This window comes from Protopterus annectens, chromosome 3.part1 (assembly GCF_019279795.1).
Source record: "Protopterus annectens isolate FY-2018-M chromosome 3.part1, PAN1.0, whole genome shotgun sequence".
Classification (NCBI taxonomy): domain Eukaryota; kingdom Metazoa; phylum Chordata; order Ceratodontiformes; family Protopteridae; genus Protopterus; species Protopterus annectens.
Window position 1 is genome coordinate 278,394,367 of NC_056732.1, and position 13,161 is coordinate 278,407,527.

The 13,161-nt window shown below is 39.7% G+C and overlaps 1 protein-coding gene across 4 annotated transcripts in view; it reads right to left on the reverse strand.

Annotated features, from left to right (window-relative positions):
* Positions 1-13,161, reverse strand: part of THSD7A (thrombospondin type 1 domain containing 7A) — a 2,877,792-nt gene that overhangs the window by 46,206 nt on the left and 2,818,425 nt on the right. For all 4 annotated transcript variants that reach the window (XM_044066751.1, XM_044066750.1, XM_044066748.1 and 1 more), the window contains one exon: positions 8,706-8,788. In XM_044066751.1, the coding sequence (XP_043922686.1) occupies positions 8,706-8,788 (83 nt within the window). The remainder of the gene's footprint in view (positions 1-8,705; positions 8,789-13,161) is intronic.

Here is a 13,161-nt window from a genome sequence, read left to right on the forward strand (position 1 = left end):
AGGTAAACCAGTCCAGAGCAACATATGTAATGTCAAAGTGGTGCTGTAAATGATCCAAAAGGATCACATGGCTAATCCCATCAAATGCTGAAGAGAAATCTAAACAGACCAAGACCAAATAACATTATATATTTCTTGCTACAGAAAGGAAATGTCCCTAGTGAAATTGATTGGGGTAACCCAGTACTCTAGATCTTTTTGACATGGTCGGAAACCAAAATAATTCATGTAAGGGAATGATGACTTTGTCACCACTGACGTGTTAGTCCACTACAAAATTCATGTCCTCATCCATGATAATAGAAACATGAAGATTATGGCCACTATAACACATAAGAGACAGAATAAAATCCAAGCTTATGCATTCCACTGCATATTCAATAAGCATATTAGTCTAAACTTTCTAAGCCTCTCAACAGGCAGGAGTGACAGACACTGAACAGTGTCCAATTCCATCTGTTCCAATAAAGGCAATATTCTGAGTTTTAACAGGATAAAACTTTTTCCAACTTATGGAGAATCTAAAAGTCTGAAATTGATGCATCTTAACCATCCTTTAATAGGGTAAACAGGAGTTAGTCATTCTGATAATAGAAAATATGAAGTTCTTTCTCCTGCATGACATCAGTGGTAAGCTCTTAAAGGGCAGATTAGAGGCCAAACAGCAATGCCTTCTGTTGAAAGCAATGCCTACCCATTTATAGTCACCTGAAGGAACTCAATGAAAGAATTTCAGACACATACCAATGAATATTCATCATATCCAACACCACCATCCAGGCATCCCACCACTTAAGGGGTTTGTATTTCATCGAGAGTCCCCACTGCAATTTGACATACTACATATGTTTGTTGAAGCTGCTGAGGATTAATATTAGAAGTTTCCTGTCTTTTCAGAACAAGAAAAGTAACTTTTTAATAACTTTAATTGAAATGAACAAGGACCATCAAGAAAAACGTATATACATAACATGTTATTTCATATAACACTTCAACAACACTATTCTTCTAATGTATGTAGATATTATACATATTTACATGAGACCAACACATTTGTATTCTTATTGAAACATCTGACATTATGAAAAAACATGTAAAGTAATTCTCCTGTCCACCTAGTGAATCTGGGCATACTGGGGCAATGCAGCAATTGCCTCTTGTACACAGACAACCCTCTCCTCCTACCACCCAACACTACAACCTGCAAGAGATGCACCTACATAGCTAAAGTGGAAGCAAAGCTCTCTCCAGCCAAGATTGTGCTAGACAGTCAAGAGGAGAAGGTTAACACCTGCACTACACCTCAAGCAACACATAGCCCTTCAAAACTCATGGCACCAACATCCACACATAGTAACACTAAGCCCACTTATGCAGAGGCCTTTAACATTAACCTGCCCAAGCAACATGGACCTTTGAAGCTGAAACCCAAACAAACACCAATCACAACCAAAGTGACACACAGCTCAAAACACCAGTGTGCCACCAAACAACATCCCCTAAGGCAAGACAACGTACCAAACACTTTAGTCATAGGTGACTCTATAGTCAGGTACACTGACGTCCCACTCACTAGGCTGAAAAAGGAGAAAACTACTGTCAGCTGCCTGTTGGGTGCCAGGATCCACCACATAATGCATGCACTCAAGTCACTCCACAACAAGTACAAACATGACTCTATTATTGTCCATGTTAGAGTGAATGACTTCAGATGTACCTCCCTGGATTACATGAAAAGAGACATGGAAGAGCTCTCAGATCATGTGGCCCAGGCAGGTATGACCCTAGCCCTGAGCAGTATCCTGCCTTCGCCCAGAAAGATACCACAGTATAAGGACAAAATGATTGACTTCAACAATTGGCTAAGTTTTTAGTGTCATTCAAAGGAGATCCAATATCTGTCTGCCTGGGATGACATGCTCAACAAACCACGATGCTTTGCCAAATATGGTCTGCACCTGTCACTCCTGGGATTCAGGTTACTGGCTAAGGTTCTTGCCACCCCTATAGTGCCTTTTTTAGGCAAGGCTCAAAGGACAAAACCACCACTGTAACAGATATAAGCATGCAAAATCTGGAGGTAATGCTACTCAATGCTAGAAGTCTAAACCTCAAAATGCACTCTCCCAAGGCACTCCTAAAAATGGAGAACATCAATATCTGTGCAGTAACTGAGACCTGGTCCAAGGCTCCAGAGAGCACCCCTGCAATACCAGGCTACAACTCTTACCACAATTTTTGGGTTCCAAACCAGGATCAAAGTACTAAAGGCGGAGGAGTGTCCATTTTCACCAAGGATATTCACACCTCCCGGCTACTTTCCCAACACAATGCATCTGAAATTCTACAGGTGCAACTAGCACTAAGTAAGACTGCAATCCAAATTGTAGCTTGCTACAGATCTCCCACCATGCCCCAAGATTCTTACTACACCTTTCTAAACATACTAGATAATATTAAGATACAACAAAACACCCTAATACTGGGTGATTTCAACTACACTGCCATTAATTGGGAAACCTACTCAGGTACTAACACCTTTGCCCAAAGGTTCTTGGAATTCATAAATTCCAATGCCCTGGACCAACTAATCCATAGTCCCATCAGGGCTCAAATATCCTAGACCTGGTCATTACCAACATGGGAGATTGATGCTCCACACCAGTGGTCACCCCCTTGTTGGTCAGGTTTGACCATAAGCTAATCACCCTTGATGTACACATCCCACTCCAACCCCCCAGTAGGGAAACCTCCATAAAAATCTTCTCCAAAGCCAACTTCATGCTACTCAAGTCAGAAGTGGCAAACTTCATGACACCCATGCAGGTGGGAACTGAAAGTTCGACCGCTGAATCCTACACTAAGGCACTGTACGAGCACATCCACTCGTGCATGAATCATACCATTCCAAACAAAACCAAGATGGTCTCCTCCAAAAAAAGGAACCCAATCTAGTAGTCCCCTGCCATAAACAAAACATACAACAGAATGAAGAAACTGTTGCAGAAAAGCAGAAAATCCCAGGATGCAAAAAACTCCCTTACCAGCCTCAGTAAGAAGCTGAGATCCCTCATAAAATCCTCCAAAGCTAGTTACGAAAATAAAATTGCCAAAAATTCCAAGGACAACCACAAGGCATTCTATAGTTATGTCAAGAATCTAAATGGCAATGCTCAGATCTGCTCTGAGCTACAACAGAATGGTATTAAATATACTGATCCCAAGGATATTACCAATATCCTGGCAGATCAATTCAGTGCCAACTTTACCCCCCTCTCACCACCTAAAGGGCCAATCTCAATACCAAAATATTGCCAAATTCCAGTTCTCGCGACCACACAGGTAAAAAAAACGCACTCTCCAAAGCCAAGAATACAGCATCCATGGGACCAGACGATATCCCAGGCTGTGTACTACATAAACTACAAAATGAACTGGCACCTCACCTAAGTGTCATGTTTAATCATAGCTTCACCTCAGGCTTTGTGCCCAATGAGTGGCACACAGCTACAGCTATCCCACTCCACAAGGGGGGAATCCACCTTCGATCCCTGGGACTATCGTCCCATCACTCTGATGAGCCTGATCTGCAAAGCCATGGAACGCATTATCATGAAACTTATAAACAAAGACATTGGCAACCTTCAAACACTGGACCCCACCCAGTTTGGTTTCGTAAAGGACCGATTTTGTCTCCTCAACCTGATTGACTTCTTCAAATCAGTCTCCAGAGCAGTGGACAAGGGTAAGGTGGTCCACACAGCCTATCTGGACCTTGCCAAGTCCTTCGACACCATCCCCCACTCTGGAATCATATATAAACTTACTAAGCTGGGCATTAATCCCTACATCACTCGATGGGTTGCCAACTGGCTTACTGACAGAACCCACACTGTAAAAGTAGCCAACACAAAATTCAGCTCCAGACAAGTGACAAGCAAAGTACCTCAGGGTTCAGTCCTAGGACTGTTCTTGTTTGGTAAATGCTTCTCTGAAGTACAGACCAGCACTAAGGGACTCTAGCTAACAAAGTTTGCAGATGACAGCAAACTGGGAGCCATTATTGAATCCCCGAATGATGTGGATATTCTACAAAAGGACCTTACAGAAATGGATGTTTGGTGCCAGGGCCATGGGCTCAAGCTCAATGCCAAGAAATATATAGTTATCCCCTTTAGGAAAAATCCATGTACCCTTGAATTACCACATAGTTGGCAGTACACTAAACACTGAAAGTGTGATAAGGGACTTAGGAACATAGGTGGACAGTGGTCTCACCTTCAATAACTACATAGCCACAACAGTAAGGAAATCCTTCTATGTGGCACACGTCATCACTAACAGCTTTTCATCCAGAAAAAAAGGAGGTCATTGTCCCACTGTACTCATCCCTCATTAGACCCATTACACAGTACAACGCCCAGTTTGGTATGTACCTCACAAGACATCTGCAACAACTGGAAAGGCCACAGAAATACCTCACTAAAAGAATCACAGGCCTAAAGCAGATGCCCTATGCTGACCGTCTAAAAAACTCCAGCTATACTCTGTCACATATCACTGACTCAGAGGCGATCCCTGCTTAACATACAAGGCCATGTCAAACCCAGTGCTGTTGGACATGCTACACTTAAAGAAATCCCAATCCCTCAGAGCTACATGATCCAGGGATCTAAACCTGGTCATCACAATGAACAAAACATGCTGAAGGGATAGGTTCCTGACCCAGAGACTCCCCATACTCTGGAATAGACTGCCCATACATGTCAAGCTGAGCGCCTCATTGGCCTCTTCAAAAGGAAACTTGCCGATTGGATGGAAGCCAGGAAATTCACCCCGGGGATCACATCAGTCGCCCTGCTAGAGAGGTGACCGGGGAAGTAAATATTCTGGGAAGAAATAGCCAGGGAATTGTTATGGCTAGGCTTGTATAGGCCCTAGGGCTGATAGCCTAGTACCAACCTATGAACCTATTATATTACCATTTCTTATAACTCCCAGGACATATTCAGTTTCCAGGAGTAATCTGTCATTAAAATCCAGCTAGCAGGCTTATTTTCCATAGCATATAATTTATAATTATGTTCCACTCTTCAAATTACTTTGAAGAATTCAATATGCACTTACTCTATCTGTACCTGGTGTGAGGTTTTCTATTCTCTTGCAAGCATTAACCTCATGGTTAGTTCCTTCCTCATTCAGTCAGTAACATTCTAAAACCTTTTGACATTATCTTAAGGAGGAACAAGTGATTCTTTACCTTTTTTGGAGTAGTGTTACTCTTACAATTGACCTTGAAAGAATGCCTGGTACCTTTGTAAAGTTCTTTCTGAGAGAGGATGCAATAACAGTAAGTCATGGCAATCACTGACCAAATCTAAAAATGACTTGATAACGCTGCTGGCTGTGCTGACTGGGGAAAACATGGAAAGTCAACATTCCATGAATGACTATATTTGTCTGTCAGAAGTGCAACTGCTGAACCAAGAGAGTCATAGACCTCAAAGAATTACTTGGTTCAGCTAGTGAAGGCAGAGCTGTGCATGGCTTATGGCCACTTTTTATTCAAAGGGTCCTCCTCCGCCTCTTTCTTTCAGAGCAGTGCTGGTGTAGTTGAAGATGAGAATGAATTTGGGACAACATGAACAATCCTGGTCAATGGCTGTTTAATTTTTGGAGATTCTTGATAGGTCCTAAGTGGTTTGTCCAAAGAGTATCTGACCCCTGAGGGATGTATCAAGAATGGGCTGGCTGGGGTCATTGCTGAAAGTGGACAGGTTAGTTTACAACATCCTCTGCAGGCACAGACCTGAGCTTACTCCTCTACCATTAGTAGCAACACAAACACAACTACAGCAGGTCATTTGGACACCATAGGAAGGGTCTTTTCTAGTCTCCCCTTTATCCTAGGTTTAGGGAAGTTTCTCAATTTTTTCAGAATTCAGTTTAGTACTTGGACAGACAAGACAGATAACTGGCAGAGTAAAGTCCTGAAGTTGCAGAGAAGCAAACCTTCTTGACCCACTCATCCAAAGTCTACAACTCCTTATCGAGCAAGCAATGCAGAATGGAGTTTGAGGTGCAATGCTTAACATGGGTATTGCTACACTCTGATGGAAGCGTATAAAGGGCATCTGCCTATTTTAGTATAGAGGCTATGTAAGTGAAATCTTTCAGGACAGAATATTGGAGGGAAGAGACAACATTTTTATTTCCTCTTGTCAAGGTTGTTATGAAAGCATTTCTAGGGGAAGGGAGAGGAGCAGCAGACATGGGCATGGTGGACTGTACAAGTATGAGACGTTCTTCAAAGGACAGGGCATCTTGTAGACAGCTATAAGGAGCTGAGATCCAGTTATCCTTGTCGGCCTTAGATGCAGGGACTTCTAGATCCTATGTTTAGTTATTCCAGAAAACTAAAGGAGAAGGAGACCTTCTACTATTACTACCTACAGGAGCTGGCAGTCTGAGCTCACTGATTAAAGTAATATGTGTGCAACATGTAAGTGCCAATAGTCAAGTAATGGTAAGCTAGCATTAAAAGAAGTGTATATAGGAGGTGGCACTTTGACATGAAAGGGCAGCACCAGCGTATTGATGGGGCCAGCGCATGCTCCTATAGGGCATGCTCCTGTACCTGACATCAGATAGTACATTGACATGCCTGGGCTGTCCCTGTGGAGAAAAATAGTGGATGAAAACTTTAAGGTGTCTCATTGCCCTTTGTCACTAATTAGTGCATCAACCAGACTGGAGGGGGGGGGGTCAGAGGGTGGTAGGAATACACCACTTTAACCTCAAGTAGTTTTACCAAGAATGCCATAGAGAAATGAGGGACTGGACCATATGAGCTGGCTGTGTGCTTATGTGATGAAATCTTTAATGTAAGTACATTTCTAAATATACTCTATAATGCACCCCCAAGATGGTTACTAGGCATGCACTTACCACAGTCTCCTTATTAATGGTAAATGGCAAGCTTGAATCCTTACTAGTGAAACAGGAACTCATAGCTCACAAGTAAAATAAGGCTGCCCTGTAAATGAATAACATAAAATGAGATGTTAACTGGATTTGAACTTCTGAATTTCTTATCTTCTCCTGCCAGCCTCACACCAACAAGGTACTGTATAACAGTCTCTCCTGTTGGTCTCTTTGATGGCATCCTCCACAGATAGCTTATTCAGTAAGTTATTGTAAGCCTCGATCTCCTCTGTTCATGTCTTATTTATGGCAAAGATAAAATGTTGCGCTCCATTCCTAGGCATCATAGGCAGTGCGGGAACAGGTCCTGACTAGTGATCTGATCACCATAGCAACAGTCGGAGAGCTTGAGCATTTTAGGCACTTAACTGACTCAATCAGCATGCCAAATGCATGGATCTGCACATGACTGAACAGACAGCAGGAAGGAAATGAGGAGAACAGGAGCTGGGTAGACCACCCCCTGCCTGGGGCGTGGTCTCATGGCACATTTCAGCCGAGGTGCATATGCTCCTACTAACTGTAATGACAGACAATTTACAGTTGTGCATAGATGGGGATATCCAAAGAAGACATCTCAACAGCTCTTTTCTTGAATGACTGGGATGTGTTTCAAGCAGAGCTGCAGTGCAGAAACTTTATGTCCAGTCAGTGACCAAGTCAATCAGTCTTCTATCAGTCTTAAGACTGATCGGACCCTCCATGATCAAGCTATTACTTTCATTAGCACATATTCTCTTTCAGGGACATTATTACTTCTGAACTAAATTCAGGACGAATGTTCAAAAAAGCGTAGTAACGGGAAACCTTAATCAAGCTTCAAAATAAAAATGTAATTCAATTAACTAATTAACATCTGGAGCCAGTGAAATGTATTTTACTTAAGGCAGCGAGTATGCAAGGTTGAAGCTTGCTACTGTTTAACTGTACTGTCATTCAACAACCATCCCTCCTGTGTGCAAATGCATCACATGTGCCACCCAAATTCAAAGCTGCCTTCCTTACTCTTTTACTCCAACGACAACTGCACTACAGAACAGTTATTGCTGGTCTCTGGACATTATATCTGTACTACTGTTTCTTTCACTGAACATCAGTTTAAAAAAGTTTTAAAACACTGGTGCCACTACTAATCACCTCAGGCAACATGAAGGAGAAACAATGAAGAAATCTGGAACATTTCATGACTTACTTATTATGCTGTTATAGCTTGACCTAACTAAAATGTCTTGCTGAGTTAATTGAGATCTTCCCACGTAAATAGTTCAGAATTTAACTGTTTTGTTTAAAATGTATTATTGGTTATGTACTACTAATACTGTATTTTTAAAAAAAAAAGTTCATTTAACTATCCTCACCTTGTATGGCTGTTTGAAAAAAAATAAAAGCATAAAGAACAGACAGGATGTAGTTCAAAATCTAAGCATATTGATGAAACACGTTTCTTTAAAAGGCAATGCATTTAATGTCTTTCCCATTTCATACTAAGGATTTTCATTAATCATTCCACCAGTCACTGGTACAGCCAAGTTATTTCATTCTGGTTAGAAAAATGCCATTTGTGCCACCCAAGAGTTAACATATTATGGCGCAGCATGCTTCCTTTCATGACAAGAGGTAATTGAAAAGATTAATTAAGAAGAAGCTCTAGTGCAGAGGACACACTGTAACATTCACCAGTTAAATGGCAGACACTCTGCTGTCTGAGCAGTGACACTTACTTCAGTACAGTACGAATGCGGACTGATGCACGGTGGGTTACATGATCTGTTAAAATCAGGCTGACTTACAAGTGAACATCCCCCTGTGGAAAATAGAAAGAAATGCTTTCAGAAAAATCATTCCTCCAGCAATGAAATTATCAGCCACAGACATAAAACTATTCCTGACATAAAGCGTGGTGTACAGTGATTTGCTGTCATAAACAATTATGTTTCTTTTGTTAGCATATTTCAGAGAAGGGGACTAAAAAGCCTGTCTTTTGGTACTGATGCTTTTGCTCATATCTTGATACAGTGCTTAGGCCTACAGAGATTCACCTAGAAGAAGCAAGCCTCATAAATAAAGTATATTTCTCACCAGTGGGAAAGAAAAGCAACCACAAAATGAACAGTATCTGGCAAATAACAGAAGAATGTCCCAAAACAAACAAAAAATGCATTGTTGTAAAGGTCATACACATTCAGTCATGATAACGCAGATGACAAAATGTGTGTGTGTGTGTACAGATATTTTTTATATATTTATATATATATATATATATATATATATATATATATATATATATATATATATATTATATATATATATATATATAGAGAGAGAGTTGGCATTTCAAGGTTTGCGTATATGGCTACTAAATGCAGGGGACCTACTTAAGAAAGCGACTCTGAAGCACATTACAATGTTTACAATTCTTAAACTTTTAGCAAGCTTGTATTTGCCATTAGTAATGCATTTATTTATTTTCTTAGAGATGATTATTGAAAGCATTTGAGAAGAAAACGGCATTTTATCATGTAAACAGTTTCAACATTTTTGCTAGTTTTCTCTCTTTGAGATCAAAGAGCACTGCTGTGACATTATAGTTGTTTTCCGGGATGCAAGACTGCAGTGTTGCAATAGATGGTTTTAGGTATACAGAGAATTGACAGACAAACCACAAAGTGAAACAGCCTCCTGCAATTCAATAGTCATTTACTGAAGACAAGCTTTTCTCAGAACTTTCCAAAATCAATAATTAAGAAAGTCTAAAGGAAAAGACAAAGCTTTGTCTTTCACAAATTGCTAGTTAATTTTGGTAGGCCTTCATTCTCTTTTTATTTATTTTTTAATGTATCATGACTATAGCTGCTCCGCCATCCCAAACTACAAAACTCAAAGCACGCTGGGGAGTACAGAGAGATTATGGTCAATCATTGGTCAATTTAACTGTGCTATTGCATGAGCTTAGGTTAGTAATGCATAATCCGATAATACACTGCTGTAATGTGGTGATGTTTTACTGGCTGTATTCTCCCAGCTCTCATCAGAACTGACTTGCTTTTTCAGATCATTGTCTGACATACATGCATGCCACATGTTGCCTTCGTTTCTGGTTCATTAACCTAAGATGTCAAGGGTTCATCCCAACAAGAGTTTAACAACGTATTAAAGAACAATCTACCTACCATTTAGTCTAGAAGAGATAAATGATAAATGGCACCAGGCAATACCAAATGTCAGTATTTAACAGCCGCATCATTTGCTGCTCTGATATGTGTCACATTTGCTTCCATATACATAACGTATGATTTTCCTGAATGATAAGCATCACTCTGTGATATTATTCATCTTATACTGACACAAGTCAAATCCACCTTTATGAAAAAACAAGTGCATTCCTTATATAAATGGATATTCTTTACTATTAAGGAATCTGGAAACATGCAAGCCAAATAAACACTGCAAGCACAAATAAAAATAATGCACTAGTGATAGGTGACTCCATAAACAAGCACAGCAATTAACTCTCATGAGGATGGAAAAAAGCAGGATGACAGTGAGCTGTCTTTGTGGAGCCAAGACATTTGTCACTTCAAAGGCCCTCATGTAGAGTTAAACAACATGTGGCTTAACCCTTCTGAGAGGTGTGCAGACAGGTATGTCAGAACTCTCCATGCATGACACAAAGGGTGCTGACTGAAATCCTTCCATCACCACAAACAAAGCGAAATGGTGTTGATGTTCAATGAAAAGGTGATTGTTTTAACAATTAGCTAAATACTTGATGTCATTTAGCTAAATATCTGATGTCCTTCTAGGGTGATGAGGCACAGTTCAGTATGGGATGAAATGCTTGACTATCAAAACTGTTTTGGCAGGGCTGAACTGTACTTTTTATTCTAAGGCTTCTGCATACTGGCAAAAGCCCTTGATGCTCCCTCCATGCTGCCTGTTTTAAGTATGAAACAGCTAATGGACTTGTTAGTCTAGCTATTAAAACAAATTGCGTACAAGACCACATCAAGATGGCTCTGATCAGTGCTAGGAGTCTAAACAACAAGTTACCTGACCATGAAGCCCTCCTGCATTTGGACCACATTCATGTGTATGTTGTTAGTGAAACATTTAAATAATCAGGGAACACTCTATACCTGGGTTTTATGCATGCCATGTCTTTAGACTCACTAGAAGCTGTGGTGATATCTGTGTTTGTTAGCAATCACAATGTCTCAAGGCAGATTTGGAGAGACCCAAAAAAAGAACTTATTGAGATTCAAATCACACTAAATAGTACCAATTTTCCCATTATAGCCTGATATAGCACAGACTCTGTGCTCCTTGAAAACCACTCCAGATTCATAAATATTCTTATAAACAGAAACTCCATCATCCTGAGGGACCTTAATTACCTGATGATTAACTGGGAAACGTATACCTCAAATGTAGGATATGCCCAAACTTCTTAGACTTCATAAACAAGAATTCCTTGCACCAAATGTTCAAATAATCCACTATAAGACAAAATAATCTTGACCTGATCCTTAACAAACATAATATCATTGCATATGTTTCCATGACATTCCCTTCATCGGGTAAGTCTGACCAAAGTCTGGTAAATTTTTCTGTCAAAATCCCTAAGCCTTCGGTTACAAATATCACTGAATTTAAAAACTTCAAATGTACAAACCTTCTAAAACTGTATGGAAAAGTCTCAAAATTCACATACAACTATATTACCCAAGACATTGGTATTGCAAGTGCTTATGCAGACAGTTTTCCTTCTCACTTGGATAAATACATTAACTTGGCTGTTCCAACTACATCAAAACAAAATAGGAAATTTAACAGCAACCCAGAACAGTAGCCCACAAGCACAAGTTATAAGGTAAAATAAAGATACTTTTTAAAATATACAGAAAACTAGAGTCCCTCAAATCAAGGAAAACATCAAGAAGTAATTCAAAGGAATTGCAAAATGCCATCAGAAAAAGAGGCATCCCATGAGCTTAGACTAGCATTGGAAGTCAAATACAACCACAAATCCTTCTTTATACTAGGAAGATAAGAAATACCAGTATAATAATATACCCTTTCTTGGGCTGTCTATTAATAATACAAAACATACAGCTACCTATTAACAAAGCAGTAACTAGGTACACCATTTACATTTTGATGTCACCTTAGTTTACCTTTTACTCCCCTCTAGAGTTATCACAAGTTAAAGTTTATATTTCATGAAGAGGTGAATAATATGTGGTCCTGAGAATTATGATCAGAGTAATCCAAAATTAGACACCGGAGACCAGCAATTCCAACACACAAGTGATTTAATGTTCAAACACAGCAAAAGGAACACACATCCACAAACAACATAAACGCTGATAAAAACACTTCCCTTTACGTTTTTGTCTCATAGAACTTCATCAGATGGGCAAAAACATCACAGTAACCTAGTTAAATAACTTTTCCTGTATAGACCAATGAAATCAGTGATTCAATTAGTTACCAAGATACAGAAAAAGTGGATTCTAAACTGCATGTGACAGTCTTACTAGTCTAGCACCATCTGGTGGACAAATAATAAAACACGTGAAAATGTATATAAAATCAAGAATTCACTTAAATAAGTAAACCAGGATATAATAACATGAATATACATAAAAATGTAAAAAATGTAAAATTTTCACAATTTTGCAGACCTGAGCGTGAGTACAGGTTTTAAAGACACCATATCATTAAGTCCTGAATTGTTGCAAGCATCCAGGACTAATTGCCAATAAAGTTCCCTGTATTCGAGTCTGGTTTCCCATGGCCCACCCCTGGGGTTTATAGGGACCACCTCTATCACGAAAAATTGACACTCTGCTTTTGGACATGTCTGAAGATGTTTGTACAGGGTGTTATTATGATTGTACTTCCTTAAATCATAAAGGTGTTCATACATTCTTTGTTTAACCTCCTTTCCGTCTTACCCACACAGAATTAGTCACATGCCCCACACAAAACAATATATACCACATCTGTGGTATTACAATTTGCATACCCTCTAGTAGTTATATACTTGTTTCTACATTTAAAATATAACATGTCCCCAGTCCGTATGTACTTACATTAGGTACAACTTCCACATTTGTGTGTACCTTTTTTGTTACTAATGAGAGTTCCGAAATTGTTATAATGGGAACCTCCTTC